This window comes from Myotis davidii, unplaced genomic scaffold, assembly GCF_000327345.1.
Source record: "Myotis davidii unplaced genomic scaffold, ASM32734v1 scaffold1527, whole genome shotgun sequence".
In the NCBI taxonomy this organism is placed as follows: domain Eukaryota; kingdom Metazoa; phylum Chordata; class Mammalia; order Chiroptera; family Vespertilionidae; genus Myotis; species Myotis davidii.
This window is the reverse complement of record NW_006298269.1, coordinates 566,169-579,698: the sequence shown is the minus strand read 5'-3', so window position 1 is coordinate 579,698 and position 13,530 is coordinate 566,169. Positions and strand designations below refer to the sequence as shown.

The 13,530-nt window shown below is 49.2% G+C and overlaps 2 protein-coding genes across 2 annotated transcripts in view; one reads left to right on the top strand and one right to left on the bottom strand.

Moving 5' to 3' along the window:
- The window catches only part of VAT1 (vesicle amine transport 1), a 6,745-nt gene extending 1,118 nt beyond the window's left edge, over nt 1-5,627 (top strand). Inside the window, exons 2-6 of the mRNA XM_006773902.1 lie at nt 1,901-2,108; nt 2,506-2,676; nt 2,771-2,860; nt 3,666-3,907; nt 4,054-5,627. Coding sequence (XP_006773965.1) covers nt 1,901-2,108; nt 2,506-2,676; nt 2,771-2,860; nt 3,666-3,907; nt 4,054-4,137 — 795 coding nt within the window. The 3' untranslated portion in view covers nt 4,138-5,627. The remainder of the gene's footprint in view (nt 1-1,900; nt 2,109-2,505; nt 2,677-2,770; nt 2,861-3,665; nt 3,908-4,053) is intronic.
- Nucleotides 5,628-5,777: 150 nt separating this feature from the next.
- The window catches only part of IFI35 (interferon induced protein 35), a 10,464-nt gene continuing 2,711 nt past the window's right edge, over nt 5,778-13,530 (bottom strand). The window contains exons 2-7 of the mRNA XM_015570566.1: nt 7,735-7,854; nt 6,954-7,101; nt 6,753-6,859; nt 6,466-6,652; nt 6,265-6,371; nt 5,778-6,125 (exon numbers count right to left, since the gene is read on the bottom strand). Coding sequence (XP_015426052.1) covers nt 5,934-6,125; nt 6,265-6,371; nt 6,466-6,652; nt 6,753-6,859; nt 6,954-7,101; nt 7,735-7,854 — 861 coding nt within the window. The 3' untranslated portion in view covers nt 5,778-5,933. The remainder of the gene's footprint in view (nt 6,126-6,264; nt 6,372-6,465; nt 6,653-6,752; nt 6,860-6,953; nt 7,102-7,734; nt 7,855-13,530) is intronic.

Here is a 13,530-nt window from a genome sequence, read left to right as displayed (position 1 = left end):
CCCCCCCCCCGCCCCTCCCAAGAGAAGCCCCTCACATGCATGCAGCCTTTCTCTTGCTGGACCTGCCGGTCCTAAATCCCAGAGCTGGAACTCTTGGATTTATTTGTACATGCAAACATATCCTCTTTAAAGGGCTTCTTCCTGGATTCAGCTCTGGCCCCACCCTTTCCACTGACTTCTAAATAATCCTACTCTTGAGAGGGTGCTAAGAGGAAATTTTTAAAAAATATATTTGATTCTTTTACAGAGAGGAAAGGAGAGTTAGAAACATCGATGAGAGAAACAACGATCAGCTGCCTCCTGCACACCCTCCACTGGGGATGTGCCCGCAACCAGGGTACATGCCCTTGACTGGAATCGAACCTGGGACCTTTCGGGCCGCAGGCCGACACTCTACCCACTGATCCAAAACAGTCAGGGCAGGAAATTTTTTTTAATGGTGGGAGTTGTAGTTCATGCTGCTGAAGGCCAACCACCTAACCTCCCTCCCCACACTTTCCACTTGGTAAATACAGGATATCCTGTCCAGGGCAAGAATTTGATTGTAAGAGGCTGGATTCTGTGGGAGGGCCGCCTCCCTGCCTCCTGATAGCAGGGCTGACTCTGCTCTGTGATGGGCTGAGTGGTGGGCATTAGTCTGGGTAAGTGGTCAGCCTTGTTCTGGGCCAGACCTGGGCCTGGTCACCAACCAGACTGACCAATGCACCTTTCCCAGTCCTCCAGGGTGACTGCCGAGTCTGCACATCCTGAGTCTTGAGGTGGAATGCTTTCATTCCCCACACCCCATCTCAGATCAGTGCCTGAAGGGAAAGATCCTAGCCTGCCCTCAATCTTCCTCATCAATGGCATGTGGGGCCTTGAGGACATGAAAAATGGTGTGTGGGAGAGCTCCATCCCCCTTCCGCATGGATCCCAAACCTCGTTAATATACAGAATTCCCATCATTCCTGACAGGGGCCAAGACAGGCCCAGATTGTCCAGCTCTTCAAAGAGTGAGGAGGGGCCTTCCTTTCTCCTGAGATTGCTCCCTTCCCCTGCCCTAAGCTGGAAGGAGGCTCTCCTACAGGTGGCTAAGAGTTAGGAAAATGCCTTTTCCTGGTGGGCGGGATTGTGTGGCTCTTCTTGTCCATCACCTCTCCCCTCAACACACATATCTCTGGGTGAAAGTGTTTCCTGGGCCCCCAGGGCTGGCTCAGACACATCTCCTGAGGGAACCACACCCAGCTCTAACTGGTCAAAGATCTTAACCTGTACTGTGGTCTGGACCTTATCACGTACTCCCTCTTCCTTCAGTTACTGGGATTGGTCACCTTCCCTCCTACTTACTGTTATTGTCATTATTGTTGTTATTATTATTTAATACCACTAAGTGTCTACTATGTGGCCAACATTTGGTGGCTAAAAAAAGACTAAATGATTTTTTTTGTCACTTAATCCTCACAACTCCCTAATTTACGGATAGGAAAACAGGGGCTCAAAAAAGTTAATTTTCTGTTAGTCAATGTCACATCGTCAATGAACAGTGGAGCCTGTTTTTTTTTTTAATAGAACAGTTGGATCTTTTCAATACTTTATGCTGTCCCAACTGTAAGCTTCGTGGATCAGGGACCTTACACAATAGTGAAGTCTAATATCTGTAAAATGGAGATAAGGATAACATCTACCTTAAAGTGCTGGGGTAAGGATTAGTTAAGTGTTTATATATAAAGCACTTACAATATAGCCTGGACCTTGGGAAGCACTCAGTAAAGATAAGTTGTTATTGTATGTGATGAAATTATTACTACCATTATTACCACTGCTCCTTCATTACCAGGAAGAGGGCCTTGTACATTAACAGGTCATAAATTGCCAATGAGTGAATGAATGACTTAATCATGCTCTTCTTTCATTCTTCAAGGTAGGCGATCGGGTGATGGTGTTGATACGCTCGGGCATGTGGCAGGAGGAGGTGACTGTGCTCTCAGCCCAGACCTTTCTGATGCCTGAGTCCATGACCTTTGAGGAAGCTGCTGCCTTGCTGGTTAATTACATCACGGCATACATGATCCTCTTTGACTTTGGCAACCTACGGCCTGGCCAAAGCGTCTTGGTACACATGGCTGCAGGTAACAGGCCCCTTTCTTTTATCCCCCCTCCTTACCCAGATTTCTTCCTGAGGCCCCTTCTCAGTAGCATGTCTGGACTGTTGCCATGGTAACACCAGGCTGCCTTGGCCTATGGCGCCCAAGGCCTCTGCAGTATTGTTGCCGTGGCAACATTCAGGCACCAGATCCAGCCTGGTGTGCTATCCATAGCAACATGCTGTGGCCCAGCACCCCTTCCTTGCCGGCTACCCTTCCCCCAATTTTCAGTCATAGAAATTGGACATGAGATGCATGCAGAAAGCCTCCAAATGAGCCCAGACAAAAATGAAGATGATGGGGTTGGTCCTTGAGCGGCAAGAAAGGAGACTGGTGGCTGGGTGACTGTCTATCCCCTACTTATGAAAGTGTCTTGCTGCAGGGGGTGTGGGTATAGCCGCCTTGCAGCTGTGCCGAACAGTGGAGAATGTGACAGTGTTCGGAACGGCCTCAGCCAGCAAGCATGAGATGCTGAAGGAGAACGGGATCACATATCCCATTGACTACCACACGACTGACTATGTGGAAGAGGTCAAGAAGATCTCCCCCAAAGGTGGGGTCAGGGTATGGGATGGCCTGGGACAGAGGGGAGGTCTCCAAATCTGTGGATTCTAATGCTGCTCCTGGTTCCCCTTATTCTGTGACAGGCGTGAACATCGTTATGGACCCTCTGGGTGGGTCAGATACCGCTAAGGGCTACAACCTCCTCAAACCCATGGGCAAATTGATCACCTATGGTAAGTCAGGGGGCCAGAATGGAGAGGGATATAGGGTCCCAGAGCTTTTGAGGAAGAAGGGGCAGGGACCTAGAGAGAGTGCCAGGGCTAGGATGGCCCTGAGATGTTGCACTCAGATTGCTGCCTCCTGGGTGCAGCTATTGTCATTTTCTTTCACAACCTTCCATGTGAGTCACAGGAAATTGTATTCTTTCTGTGCTGCTGTTTGGGGATTTTTCTTTTTATAAAAAAATATATTTGTATTGATTTCAGAGAGGAAAAGAGAAGGAGAAAGATAGAAAGATCAATGATGAGAGAGAACCATTGATTGGCTGCCTCCTGCATGCCCCACACTGGGGATTGAGCCCACAACCTGGGCATGTACCCTTTACTGGTATCGAACCCAGGACCCTTCAGTCCGCAGGCCGGCGCTCTATCCACCAAGCCAAACCAGCTAAGGCTGGGAATTATTCTTGATGCACAATCACCCAGTCTGCCTTCCTCTGTTCTACCCTCCTGGCTTCTTAGACAACTGCATTTCCATTTAAGAAACCATTTCATACACCTGAAACCAATACAAAATAGTATTGAACGTAAACTCACTGAAAAACAAAATTAAAAAACCATTTTGCATAAAAACAAACAAAGATTAGAACCATTTTTTAGTTAGATGGAGTCTTTTTGGGCCTGGTAGCCTGCAGGTAGTGGATTATCCTGTCACTTCCTGGCACTAGTGTGGATAATTGTAAGGAGCCCACAGGGGGCACACGAACATGGATCTGTGCCTGGAGCCTGGATTCATAGGCTATGTGTCCTTGTCTCTCAGGAATGGCCAACCTGGTGTCAGGCCCCAAGCGGAACCTGATGACCATGGCACGCATATGGTGGAATCAGTTCAGCGTGACAGCTCTGCAGCTGCTGCCGGCCAACCGGGCTGTGTGTGGCTACCACCTGGGCTACCTGGATAGTGAAATGGAGCTGGTCAGTGGTGTGGTGACCCGCCTCGTGGCTCTGTACAATCAGGGCCACATCAAACCTCACATTGACTCTGTGTGGCCCTTCGAGAAGGTCAGTGTGATGGCTCTGCAGGGAGGGCCTGGGCAGGACCCTGCAAGGCTGTGGTCCTAGGGGGAGGGTTTCTGGGGGGAGGAGAGCCTCCTCCTTTAGGCTGACTCTCTGGAGCACTGGGAGCAGCGTCTTGTCTTCCTTTTCAGGCGGCGGATGCCATGAGGCAGATGCAGGAGAAGAAGAATGTGGGCAAAGTCATCCTGGTGCCTGGGCCAGAGAAGGAGAACTAGGATGGGGGCTGGGAGACCCTCGGCAAGAGAGAAGCTGGGAAGCCAGGTTATGTTGGCCCCCAGATCCTCAAGTTTCATCCTCTATCATAATGCTCTGCCCTCTTTCCCCCAAAGGTCTCCGTGGTGATGACCTCTCCCCTGCCCTGTTTTTTCTCTTTAGCCAGGGCTGCCCCCTCCCTCCTTCCTGCCCTCTGAAGAGGTTGGGAAGTGACCACTTGGATGTCTGGGCCCCGCCAAGGGGACAGGGAGGGACAGAGGGAGACCGGCTGCTTCCTGCCCCCACCCTTTCCCTGGGCCTGCTGTGCTGCTTTTGTGCCAAGGCTAGCCAACCCCTTCCTGTTCTGTTCTACGTGCTTCTGCCTCTGCCTCATCTCCCCTCCTGCCCCTGCCCCAGCCCCACTACCTCCCCCAAAGAAATGAAATGTCAGCTCAGGATATGGGGCCAATCTGTGTGAGCCCAGCATGTCCCTGTTTCGCCCTAGTATCCCTTCAACCCAGGCCGACCAGCGCCCACCTCTGAACTTCTTTGCCTCATTGTATGGCCTCATCTTCTTGTCCCCCAACTTCTTAAGCACAATTGGGCTTCTTCCACCTCCAGGTTTCCTGCCATTCTTAACCAAGGTTGCCTCTTACAACAAGGGCAGGAATCACAACTGGTCCCGTAGGTTACAACTCTGTGGGAGGGATTCAGAGGCCCCCTTCCTTCACTGAGTTCTCTGGATTTGTTCTCAGTGCCTTAGCAATGGAAGACCTGTGCTTGTGTATACGGAGGGGTCCCTGTCTCACACCTCCTTCTCCACCCTTGTACTCCCCAGTGCCTTCCTTGTTTTGATGGAGCTGGGTTCTGTTTCCCAGTTCCACAACACCTCCAAAAATCTGTGAGTGTGCCAGTGTCGGGGCAGAGGCAGCCCCTCGCCTCCTAGGTCCTGTGCCATATCCTGCCTCTCTCTGGGGCTGTCATTTCTCTCTCAGTGGTTGAGAAGAAAGAGGTGGGGAGGTTTTCTCAGCCTTGCTGATAAGGATGGCATTTACCAGCCAGAGTCCTGGGAGTCAATGCCGTCTATTTCTTGTTCTGGGACCAAAGTAAAAATTAAAGCACATCCCTGTGCAGTTATGGGAGGCCCCCTGCCCCCTGCCTTCTCAGAGCAGGAGGTACCTTTCCAAACTCAGCCCCAAACTTTGTTTACATGGGTGGGGAGATGGAGTGAGGGAGTAAAATGGGGTGCGGGGGGGAGCGGGTTAGGAACTGGGCCCTGGGAACCAAAGTGGGGACTTCCTAGGGTTCAGGTGTAGCTCCCTCTGCTCTCTGAGCTGGAATTAAGAAGGGTTATTGACCCAGCCATTGCCAATGGGAGGTGGCGGGGAGGGGTTCAGCCTCTTCATTGTCTAAATGAGGCCTAAACGGTGTGAAGTGCGACTTCTGCTTTTGTGTACCCCACCCCATGACCGAAGCTGCCTTTGTGTTTGTGTCAATAAAAAGCTAAACCCTGGATCCTGGCTGTGGCCTCTGAGAGTGGAGGGGAAGGTCAATGGGGAAGGTCAGTGCTGGTAGCAGAAGGGAGTGTTTCTGCCCTCCCCCCAGCCCCCTTCCTTGCCCAAATCAAGTTTCCTTTCATGAAATGAAATGAGGAAGGAGATCACTCCAGGCAGGCACTTTTACTGTCTGGGACAGCGTTTCACAACTCAGAGTCCTGCCCTCCGTTGACTAGTGTGATCTTGATCATCCACATGCACCCAACCCCAGCCCAGTTTGAGAGCCTTGGCAGAAGGCTGGAGGGTGATGAGACGGTAGGCTCCTAGCTGGACTCGGTGGTGAAGACCGCCAGGCGTTGCTCTCCTGGGGGCACGACTGTCAGGGCCTCCACCTCCCCTCCCCCACGGGTGGGCTTCTGGAAATGGACCTGCAGGACATCCTGCAGCTCGGGGCCATCCAGCACATCGGGAATGTTGAGCACCTGCACTGCCTGTGGCACTGGCTGGAACCTGATCTGGAAAAGGAGTCCAGAGATGAGCAAAGGCTCATGGGAGTCAGGCTGGGGCAGAGGGTGGAGCAGGCAGTGCCCATGGGAGCATGAGACGGGCAGATAGGTTACTTGGCCAGCCCCCGTTCCCCACCTTCCTACTTACCTCTGCCTTCTGGATCTCTCCGCTCATGTAGGGAGAGACTTTCAGAGGGAACTGCCGCCCACCCAATGGCACGGTGAACTGGCCAATCCGGCACAGGTTCTGGGCCACTGCAGGGACAGGAAGGGGTAGGCCTTTAGCGTCAAGGAATTTCCTCCTCTGGGGCCTGATGCATCTGCCCTAATCTCCCTGAGAGAGCCTTACCTTCATCCTTGGCAAAGCCCAGCATGGCACCCCCATGCAGCATTTCCCGAGTCTCCACGTCTCCACCCCCGTTCTTGGTCTTGCCAAAGAAGAGCTCCAGCTTGTCCAGCAGCTCCTCCTCACTCAGCTTGAGCTTAGCAGGAAACCCGCTGACCAGCACTCTCTGGCTACTCATCTGGCTGGACACCTAGGGGCAGACAAGAAGGAGTGGTTCCAGGCACAGCCCCACTCCCCAGTGTCCAAGTGCATGCACCCCTGCAGGTCCCAGAACTCTGCCACTCTGTCACCTGGATGGTTGTCACCACGGGTAGCTCCACGGGCTGGACCTGCACCCGCAGCCGGCACTCTTCCAGCTCAATCTGATGCTCCTTTTGTCGTAGCACCTGCTTGGCCACTGGATGACCGTGAGGGGTTGGGGGTTGGGGGGAGGCAGGATCAGTACTGCGAAGCCTCCCAGCCTCCCTCCCAAGGCTTCCCAGTGAGCTCACCCTTGGGGTCATCAAAGATGACCAGAGCAGAGCCTCCAGGCATAGGGTAGCAGATCTGCAGGTCGGAAACCAAAGACTTGGGCGCTTCCACCCCCTCCTGAATGTGTCCTCGGAACACCAGGGGGACTTCAGGCACTGGGAATGGGACCTGGAGATGGGGGGGAGGGGGTGATGTAGCCTTCAAGGGTGGGGGAGCTCTCTCCTCCCTCCCAGGAGGAAAGTGTCCCCAGTTCCATGTGATTAATACTGAGTGCAAGGGATGAATCCGTTTCATGGAAGAAGAGCTGGGTAAATAAGTGGATGAAAGCAGGTCAAGCTTGTTCTGGCACTTAAAGTACTTTTTTGTTGTTGTTGTTAATCCTCACCCAAGGATATTATTTCCCATTGATTTTTAGAGAAAGTAGAAGCGGGAAGGGGAGAGAGAGAGGGAGAAACATTGATGTGAGAGAGACACATCAATTGGTTGCCTTCCCCATGCACCCCAACTGGGGCCAGGGACTGAACCTGCAACCCAGGTACGTGACCCTTTGGTGCACAGGCCGGCCAATGCTCTAACCACTGAGCAACTGACCACGGCTGTCCTGGCACTTTATATACAAGATTTTAGTTTGTCCTCACACAAGCTCATGAAGGAAGTAACTCTCCTTTACAGATGAGAAAACGGATCCAGAGAGTTCCAGTAACATCCTCTAGGTTACACAGCAAGGAAGTGGCAGAGCCAGGAGTGAAACTAAGAACTCCCCAGCTCTTTCTGCCAGGCCACACCCCTCTCCCAGCTTACCTTGTCTTGAGGGGAGTTCCTGAGCTCCCTTTTCAGCTGCTGCAGTTCCTGCAGCCTCATCTTTAGTCTGGCCTGCTCCTCCTGAAGGGATTGTAACAGGTCCCCCCTCCTGAAGAATGCCTAGTAGGACAGACAGAACAATCAGATATCTACCAGCCTTTCCAGGGGAAGGGGGTCCTACTCTGGACTCTCTCAGCTTAAGAATAGTCCAACCCCTTTCCCCGGCCCTGGGCGGGTCCTGGCCCCTCTACTCAGGACTTGGTGGCCTCAGCCACTCTCTGAAGGGAAAGCCTTTGCAGCAGCCATGGTTGGTTTATTATTGACACCTAGAGTTTAACAAACACTGATTGAGCTCCTGCTGTGAGGTGCTGGGTATTGACACAGGACAGTGCAAGACAAGAGCCACGCCTCAGGCCTGCACAAAACAGAACCGGAGTTTGTGAACAGTCATATGACTGATTGTGGAGAACAGCAAGAGTTTGGAGGAGGGATCATTGCAAACGGTTAACACAGCTAGGGAGGTCTCCAGGGGAAATGGGTGCGTAGAGTTGCAAAATGTCATAATACTATTAGCTAACACATATTAAGCACAAACATGTCAGGCATTGTTTTATTTTTTCAAGTTATAAGAGAAAGTTTCTTTAGAAAGTTACAGAGATAGTAGAAGTGAGCCAGGCAGGTTGCGTAAGCTCAGGAAACAAATTGCAGAGGCAGAAGAAGGGCCTTTGGAGCTTAGGAGGGAGAATGGCAAAGGTAACCAACTGCTCCTGGGGGGAGCGGGGGAGAGAAGAGGGGGGTAGGAAAGGCGCAAGTGTGCTCCGGAGAAGTAGAGCACCTGTCCTAAGCCATGTACCTTGACCAGAATCGAACCCGGGACCCTTCAGTCCGCAGGCCGATGCTCTATCCACTGAGCCAAACCGGTCTCGGCTATTTATTTTTTAATATACATATATATCTTTTATTGATTTCAGAGAGAAAGGGAGGAGGGGAGAGAGAGATACATCAATGATGAGAGGGAATCATCTGATCAGCTGCCTCCTGCATGCCCTCTACTGGGGATTGAGCCCACAACCAGGGCATGTGCCCTTGACTGGAATCCAACCTGGGACCCTTCAGTCCTCAGACTGCTGCTCTATCCACTGAGCAAAACCAGCTAGGGTTAAGCCATTTATATAAATTATATCACTCAGTTCTTCCAGCAACCCTCTTGTCCTTATTTTACAGATGAGGAAACCCAAAGCTCAGAGAGGTTAAGTGATTTGCCTGAAGTAATTCAGCCCTATCAGTGTGACTCCACACTGTTAATTTGTGCTCTATAGTGAAGAAATCAAGCACAGAGTTGGGGAGTAATGTACCCCACACCTTGCCAGTGTGTCCCTTGACTGCCACCCTTTCCATTGTTCCATTTTAGGCTGGTGCCATTTGGAGCAGGCTGAGAGAGAGAGAGAGAGAGAGAGAGAGCACTGACAACATGGGCAGGGGAATGACACCAGGGATATGAATAAATGCACCTTTGTTTGTGGGTTGGAACAGTTGTTAGCTGGCATAGTTCCCTCCGTGGTTGGGAAGCCTGGTAAATAAGGTCAGCCCAGAATCTAAGTGTGAGCTCACGTGGGGAGATGGGACTCTGTCCTGGTCACCTCTGTATCTCCAGTGCTCAGCGGAGTCCCTGGCACAAAACCAGCATTTGGCAAAGTGTGTTGAATGAATGAATGAAGTGAATGAATAATAGGACAAAAGCATATTACAGAGGGTATTGAAGACATTCAGTGAGTTCACTCTCATTTTAAGCAGAGAAAAACTAGGGCTTGATTAATGCTGGTTTATGAGTAGTGAGAAAGGTACCTCATCCTTTTTTTTCCCTTTCATTCTTTATATTTCTGTAAACAAGGGGTCACAAACTCGGTGCCTATAAGGGCCGGTTAGATGACATCAGTGAGTCAAGGGCGCCAGTCTAGTGTGATAAGGAGTGGTGGAGAGCCTGACAAACTGGAGAGGTCATATATCCCCGCTACAGTGACAACCTCTTCTTAGCTTTAACTGAGTTTTTTCACATGGGAGTGTGTTGTGGTTCCAGTATCCCCTATCTCTCCATTTTAAAGGGAAATCAGAAACCTGAATTTTTATTTGAAAAAGATGGCTCAATGTAAAAAATATATGAAAAATAAAATACATTGGTGGGTTGGAATCAGTCCGCAGTTCAATCTCTTTTTACTTCTGCTTTAAATATTGACATAATTATACATAATTGAAAATCTAGTAATTGGCAATGCTATTTTTTAAAATATATTTTTATTGATTTTTTACAGAGAGGAAGGGAGAGGGATAGAGAGTTAGAAACATCGATAAGAGAGAGAGAGACATGGATTAGCTGCCTCCTGCACACTCCCCACTGGGTATGTGCCCGCAACCAAGGTACATGCCCTTGCCCGGAATCAAACCTGGGGCCCTTCAGTCCGCAGGCCGACGCTCTATCCACTGAGCCAAACCGGTTAGGGCGGCAATACTATTTTAATAAATAGCTTAATAAAAATAAATATTTGCTTCATAAGTAGACTATTTTATTTTTTAAATATATTTTTATTGATTTTAGAGAGGAAGAGAGAGGAATAGATAGAAACATCAGTGATGAGAGAGAACCATTGATTGGCTGCCTCCTGCATACCCTACACTGGGGATTGAGCCTGCAAACCAGGCATGTGCCCTTGGCCAGAATCAAACCTGGGACCCTTCAGTCCAAAGGGCGATGCTCTATCTACTGAGCAAAACTGGCCAGGGCCCTAAGTAGACTATTTTAAAGAAAATTTCAAGCTGGGGAGTTTAGATGTGATATCAGCAAGGAAATGGGGAACTAGTGAAGATTTCCGAAAGGGGGGTAAGGGAATGGACATGGTGTGTAAGGAGACTCTGGGAGTGATGGCAGAATGAACGGGGGCAGGAGCGTGGAGTGAGGGCAACAAGCCCAGGTTCTGTGGCTCTAGTTCCCACCACGTGGCAGGAGCTGACCTGGACCTCGGGCAGCACAACCGAGGAGCACATGTGGATGAGCATGTCTCATGAAGAAAACCTCCCAGATGCAGTGGATGTTTGCATTAAAGAGACAGAGGGAGGTGAAGACGATGCCAGATTGCAGACCTGGTGCCCCAGAGTCTGGTATAATGCCATTGGCCCAGAGGGCCAGGAAAGAGAGCCAGACCTGCTAAATGCCAGACACAGTTGGATTCTCTTTTAAATATCACCAAATTCCCTCCTGTCTCCAACTCCCAACTGAAACTTGTCTCTTACAGGACTCTCTTAAGGACAACACAGGCCAATTATAATCACTTAACCTGAATTCAGCTATACTGGCGATCTACTTATACAACATGATAACATGGTCTCTAAATGCAAGCCATGCCCTGGCTGGTGTGGCTCAGTTGGTTGAGTATTGTCCTATGCACCAAAAGGTCCCTAGTTTGATTCCTGGGCAGGGCACATGCATGGGTTTCAGGTTGATCCTTGGTAGGGGATGTGCAGAAGGCAGCTGATCAATGTTTCTCTCTCCTTCTCCCTTCTTCTCTAAAATAAATAAAAACAGCCTGGCTGGCATGGGTCAGGGTTTGAACATTGAGGAGATCATGGTTCAGTTCCTGGTTGGGGTATATGCCTGGGTTGTGTGCTAAACCCCAGTATGGAGCATGCAGGAGGCAGCTGATTGATGATTCTCTCTCTCTCTCCCTTCCTCTTTGAAATCAATAAAAATAAAATGAAATTTAAAATATTTAAATAAATAAATGCAAGCCATCTGGTGCTCCACTGAAAAAAAAGTGCAACCAAATCTACATTGAGCTCATTGAGAAACTATAAATTCTGGATACATTTTGGGTAAGTTTATGATTTAAAGTTAATTTTGACTAAATATAATCTTCTGGCTTATTTGCTGAGTTTAGAACCTCATTACCCCATTAGACACAACCTATCTCTATTTATCATGGGAGTATTAGGAGGCAGGCATAATGGTTAAAAGCACAAACTCTGGGGCCAAACCTCTGGCGTTTACATCAGCTCATCTTACTACTGCAAGTTTTGAAACTCTCTGTGCCTTGGTTGCCTCACCTGTAAAATGGGTGTAATAGCAGTTTTCCCCTGTATTTACTTTCTAAAAAATCCTCACTTGAGGATATATTTTTATTGATTTTAGAGAGAGAGGAAGGGAGGGAGAGAGAGAGAGAAACATCAATGATGAGAATCATTGATCAGCTGCCTCCTGAGTGTCTCCTACTGGGGATCAAGCCTGCAAACCTGGACATGTGCCCCAACAGGGAATAGAACCAGAGACCTCCTGCTGCATGGGACGATGCTCAACTAACTGACCTATATTGGTTGGGCGATTCTAAGCTTCTTGATCTGAGCAACTGGAGGGAAGAATAGCCCTTTGCTGACATGAGAAAGATTGTGAGTGGAAGAGATTTGGGGCAGAAAGTTAGGGAGTTATTTTGAACGTTACGTATGAAGTGCTAGTCAACATCTCAGTCAAGATGTACAGTGGCAGTTGTCTCTACCAATCTAGCATTTAGAGAAGACGTTTAGGCTGGAAGTATAAATTTGGGAATTATCCACGTAGAGAGATTTAAAATTACAAAACTAAATGAGACCAACAGGGGGATGGTGTAGACAGAGAAGAGGTTCAAGGACTGATTTCTGGGGCATTCAGCACTAAGAGGTCAGGGGAATAAGGAAGAACCAGCCAAGAAGAATGAAGAGGACTGGCTAGCGAAACCCAAGGAAGAGGAGAGGTGTGAAGAATGAAGAAAGGTTTCAAGGAGGAGGAGGAGCAGCTAGCAGTTGTGCTGACTAAGATGGGGAATGAATCCTGACCGCTATGGCTTAGTTGGTTGAGCATCGTTCGTGCACCAAAAGGTCATGGGTTCAATTCCCGGTCAGGGCACATGCCCAGGTTGTGTGTTTGGGGATGTTTCTCTCTCACATCAGTGTTTCTCTCTCGCCCTCTTCTTTAGCTTTTCTCTAAAGTTAATAAAAACTATAAAGAAAAAGATGAGGAGTGAGTATAACCACTGAGATTGAGCAACAAAAAACAGTCCTGCTTATCATAAGGAAATGGCCAGAAGTTCACGTACAAGAATTCTTATTATTGTAGCCTGTTTATAACAAAACAGAAGAAATGCAAAACCACGGAGGAATCCTATCTAATAATAGACAAACATGGTAATTGACCATACCTCCACTACGCTTCCCATTGGCTAATCAGCAGGATATGCAAATTAATAGCCAACAAAGATGGCGGCCGGCAGCCATGCAGCTGAAGTGAACATGAGGCTTGCTTGCTCCAGTGATGGAGGAAGCCAAGGTTCTGCGCCTGCCGCAGCCCAGCTCTGAGCCCCATAAGCAACAATGTTTCAAGTATAGAAGCTAAACAAACCCCAGATACCTGCTTTCAGCCAGCCATGGCCTCAGAGCTGGAGCTGGCTCTCAGCTCCAGTGACATCTATAGAAAGTAAATAAATCCCAGAATAAAAAGAAAAGAAAAAAAAAGAGGCTGGGAGTTTCAGTCGCCCGACAGCCTGAAAACGGCCCTGTGACTCAGTTAGTTGGATCATTGGCTCATGCATCAAAAGGTTGCAGATTCCATCCCCGGTCAAGACACATATGGGAAGCAATCCATTGATGTTTCTCACATCAATGTGGTTTTTTTTTCTTCTCTGTCTCTCCCTTCCTCTCTCTCTCAAATTAATAAACATATCCTTGGATGAGGATCTATTAAATATCTGAGAATGCCACCAGAGTGAAAGGCGCTCA